Below are 5000 nucleotides of genomic sequence, written 5' to 3'. Positions count from 1 at the left end.
CACATCCGGAATGCCCTGACATCACACCCAGAACAGTGCACACAATAATCACAAATGCCCGAGAGCCAATGGCCCACCAGCAGACCACAACATGTACCCATATTTTTGGAGGACAAGGGGGGTCCATACAGCGTAAGGAAATGGAAGTTTACCGGAATGTCAGATATCCCCATGCAAAATAACCTTATCTCTGACTGTACTGCCTAATCTGGAACCTTAAAGGGGCTACAGTGCTGTAGGTCACGCAATTTTAGGCAATTTCAGCACTGATCGAATGGTCATAGAATTAACTAAAATATCAAAATAACTGTTCAAAACTATAGAAGATCTCTAACAAAATGCAGGGAAGCCAAGAAGGGACATGGATGGACAAAACTGGAGAGGATTGAAATGGATTGAATTTGGGTACATTTGAAAAACGTCGGCCCACCGTTTTTCAAAATTACATCAGTCTATATTAAAATGTCATTTACAAAGCTGGAAAATCATTCTCAGTTGTTATGTGGCCGTGATTTTGAAAATGAAAGACTCTTGCTTTGCCAATTTGACGTTTAGAGCTCATAATTAACAAAATTAAACAAAATTACCTAAAATAGCGTGACCTAGCCCCTTTAAGTTAACCCAGCCTGTATCATTTGAGTTCCATTGCATTAAAAAAGGCAACCCCAACAAAATGATCTCTTAAAATTACATGTATTATTAACAAAGTTTGGTTAGCTTTCCTTGCGTAGTAATGTGATTGTCACGCCCAAACTTTGGGGTGTCCATTTCATACAGTAGTCTCTTTAATAAATACAGAAAATGACATTCCCAAATCCAAATACTGTAACATTTAATTTTCTGACAAAAACACTGCAACTTGATCTTTTGTGTGATAAAGGTAAAGGTAGAGTCACTGCTTACGAGCCAGAAGGCCCATCAGGCCAGCGCTTATCTCTGGTTTCCCTTGCAACGACTAGGAGTATTTCTACTCCCCCCTGGATGGGATACTAGTCCATCGCAGGGTTACCCCCAGCATTTCGCCGGTACCCATTTATACACCTGGGTGGAGAGAGACACCGTGAAAGTAAAGTGTCTTGCCCAAGAACACAACACAATGTCCCCAGCCAGGACCCGAACCCGTACCACTCGATCCGGAGTCGAGCACTCTAACCATGAGGCCACCGCCCCTCAACATATGTGTGATCGTTCTTATTTAAAATCACAGTTTTGCTCTGTCAAACGACAGACAATTTTACCAATGGAGGGTGACTCGGGAGTCAATAAGTTAGCAACCTCTGCATCCACTAAAAAACTGCTATCGATCTCACACGGCAGTGGACAAGGGTTGTTTTTCAGCCCACTTCACAGACCGTTGATTTCAGTCTGTGGTTAAAAAAATTCTGATCAAGTGATAACGTTTTTGTGGCTCTGCGGTTTCAAAAATACCGACCACGTGGCGCTATTCCTTTGTCAGTTCCCATGGTCGAGAAAAGAAAAAAACTGAAGAAAAGTTTCCACCTGCTTCTTATTTCCTCGGAGAAAGCTTTTAATGGGTTACCCGTAATAGCTTCGGCAGGTTTTAATCGCCCTCAACATCGTTTCGCGATTTTCTCTTTGGCGAGAGTAACAGAAAAATGGCGTCATGAGATCGGTATTTTCGTAACCGCAGAGCCACAAAAAATGTTATCATGTGATAAGAATTTTTTAACCGCAGACTGAAATCAATGGTCAATGATACAGTACATGTATATTAAAAAATGATAAATTAAATTAAATTCCAGAACAAGAAATTGTCAGACAAAATTTGCAACATACATTGTACACTTACCACTTCCAAAGTATTGGCATCAACAAGTACTACAGGAAACTCAATAATTTCATGAATATAGTCTTTTGGGTTCTCTTCTTCACAAGTCCCTTGAAAATCAATGACACAGTAGAAGTGCACTTGTTTGATTCTTTTCTCCTGCTCCAACTTGGCTAGCGCTAATTTCTCTTTTTTGAGATGGTTTTTTAGTCTTTTTTTAAGGACTTTTCCAACTCCACTGTAAAGTTAATAATATTGGTAGGAATGCTCCATTAGTAATATAGAGGAAGAGAGGAAAGGGGAGGGGGGAGGGGAGGGGGGGAGGGGAGGGGGTCTACAGTGGCGAGACCACTCGCCACCCAACAATGTGGCCAGGGTTTAATTCCTGGACCCAGAGGCCACAAGTGGGCTGAGTTTCTGTTGGTTCTCTACTCTGCTCTAAGGGTTTTTCTCTGGGCTCTCCGGTTTTCCACCCTCAGCAAAAACCAGCATACAGCTTATTCCAGCTGGCTGTAAATTGTGCTCCAATGTCATACACAACATGGACCATGCAGTGGTACTGAGCCTCAGGTGCCATAGTATGCTTTTGGCTCGACGTTGTTGAGCCGCATCATTATTATTAGAGATAAGGAGGTAGAACGTGTAAGGTGCTGGACTTGCAATGTATTGGAATTTCTGATTTGAAGTCCTGCTCTGACCATTGAATAAAGTTGTTTCAGATAGTCGCAAATTCAACTTTTCAATTGTGCATTTAAAATTTTAATATGCAACTGGCCTGCCTCCAACCATAAATGTCCTTTCTTTATCAATTATTTATATATTCTTGTCCTTGAAAAGCTTCTAGGAAAATGGTTGCTTATCACTGTTACTAGAAGTTGCCAATACAGTAGCAAGTTGTAAGTGCTGTGAGGTGAGCCATAAAAAGTAATGAAAATTTTACAATGTCACGTAATGTATAACTTGTTACTTTGCAATTGTAATGAGGAAAGATAGGTTTTGTAGCAAATGAAGAAAAGAGTACAACATGATACCTGTATATACATCATCCAAAAAAAATTAACAGAACCATTATTAATTTTGTTTCATTATTTAAGGAATCATACAAGTCATGCATATAGGTCCAAAGTAACACCAACAAATTCATGTCAGTAGTGATTTTGATCATTGCAAAAACAATGTTCTTTTTTAAATGCAAACTTATCAATTACTGTACTGTACATTTACAAATAGGAGAACAATTGCTTGAAAAAAAATCCAGGTTGTCCCTGTTTCAAAAGGTTAGGGCAACCAAACCCATGATTAAATTGCCAGCTGATTAAATTGCCAGCTGTGTTGAAATGCAATCACAAGGTGGTCGATCTTCAGAGCGCCTGTTAGTAGTTTTCCGATCCATGGAAGTCTGTGTTTAAGTTTTGGCACGTTTCGACCTCCATGGCTTTCAAACATGCTTTTGACACTGTCCCTTGTAATTTCCTATCTGACAATGTTAATTGCAAAAGATAAAGATACTCAAAGCAGGGGAAAATGCTCAGCTGCAGCAAATTAATTACTTTTAACTTGACGGTACTGTTGAACATTGACAATAGAAAAGCGACAGGTAAGTTGGGTGCTGCTTAACCCTTTGACGTCCAAACCGGCCTAAACCGGCCAGACTTAGTATTTTACTATGTCTAGCACCAGACGATTTTACTCGTCAATGGGAACACCTGGGAGTCAATGGGTTAAGATTACTTTCTTATTATCATTTGATTTTTTTTTTTTTTTGATTTTTGATTTTTGTTGATTTTGAAGTTTGGCAGGGTTGTCCATTGTTCTTTCCTCCAACAACCACACTTTTCATTTTACCAAAACCTGGTTGCCTCAACTTTCTGGTCATCTCTGATGACTGGACTTGGTACTAAATTTGGAGTACTGATGATACCAATTAAAGCTCAACATTCTGTTTTAAACCAGAATGTAGCACACATTTTAACAAAGAGAATTTTTAAAAACACAACTAAGAACAGTTATTATCTTACTGACATCAAGGCTTTCTTTAGATAATTATTGCAAACTTGATGTACAAGCTTATATAAGAGAGATATTTTGAGAAAACAACTTGAAAAATGTAATCATGCCTAGGAATTAACGTTCTGTATTAATTAAATGTAATGCCACGTCTATGAGAATTTGGTCAAAGAAAGTATTAAAAGACACCTTTAATTGGAATTCCTACCAGTGGTTTGTCTGGGTTAAGAACAAAAAATTACTGGTACCTTGAGAATTTACTCAATAACACTAACAAATTCAGTTCAATTGTATTGAAATACACTCTGTCTGACCTTATACTTTGTTCAACTGCAGAAGTATCCAAATTACAACAGGACATGACTAGACAATAGTACTGTGCACACAACAATGCAAAAATGGGCCATTCCATTTAATATCCACCCCCCACCCCCCACCCCCCCTCCCTTTGGATGAAGTTACCACAGATTTTAACCCCTCTGAAAAAGAACATCAAAGTGTTGAGACTGTACACTGTACACCCACTTGGAAATAGGCCAATTTTTCCTCTTTCCCTAAGAAATAAGGGCTGATTTTTGCTATAACCCTCAGAAAAAAAAAACACAAGATCGAAGCCCAGGGTGCCAACTGGCTCACTAACACTAAGAATTGTGCCATTGATGGGGAAGGGGGGGGGGGAAGGATTCAGGTATTTAGGGGCAGGTATTCCGGGTATTTATTCATTTAGGGCAGATCCAGGTATTTAGCAGAGGGTGTTCAATGACAGGGGGTTCCAGGGGGTGTCATTTCCTGGAAAATTTTGAAGTTTTGGAAACATGATTTCTGCCATTTGGTCAGCGGGCTTTACCATCATTTTTAAAATTAAATTAAAATGCCATTCCTTTTGCATCAAAATGTTACTAACAAAGCTGCGTAAAAACGATGCAAATCCATGATAAAAATATACTGCATTTGATGCTTTTTCAATTTTGTGTTTCATAAAGACAGGATCAACAAGAAGCATTCTTCGAGGGTACATGTATCTTTCTGCAAAAAACTTAACTACAGCATCATCATGGTAGTCAAGGGGCTTTTCGTAGTGAACGTTCATCAGAGCCAAGCCCAACAGTCTTAACTTGCATGGTTATGAATTAATTTCATTTACATGTAAGTGTGTTTATTTTATATTTTTACAAGTTTTTGACATTAGCCCTTTTAATTATTT

At 38.8% G+C, this 5000-nt stretch overlaps 1 protein-coding gene across 2 annotated transcripts in view; it reads right to left on the bottom strand.

Annotated features, from left to right (window-relative positions):
• LOC138043688 (3'-5' exoribonuclease 1-like) overlaps positions 1-5000 on the bottom strand; it is a 14335-nt gene that overhangs the window by 7243 nt on the left and 2092 nt on the right. For both annotated transcript variants that reach the window (XR_011131312.1, XM_068890086.1), the window contains exon 2: positions 1811-2027. Coding sequence is in view for 1 of the 2 variants with exons in the window: in XM_068890086.1 (XP_068746187.1) it covers positions 1811-2027 (217 nt within the window). In the remaining variant the exon portion in view is untranslated. The remainder of the gene's footprint in view (positions 1-1810; positions 2028-5000) is intronic.

The sequence above is a fragment of the Montipora capricornis genome, chromosome 3 (assembly GCF_036669925.1).
Source record: "Montipora capricornis isolate CH-2021 chromosome 3, ASM3666992v2, whole genome shotgun sequence".
Taxonomy (NCBI): domain Eukaryota; kingdom Metazoa; phylum Cnidaria; class Anthozoa; order Scleractinia; family Acroporidae; genus Montipora; species Montipora capricornis.
The sequence above is the reverse complement of the archived record's forward strand: the minus strand, read 5'-3'. Positions and strand labels throughout refer to the sequence as shown.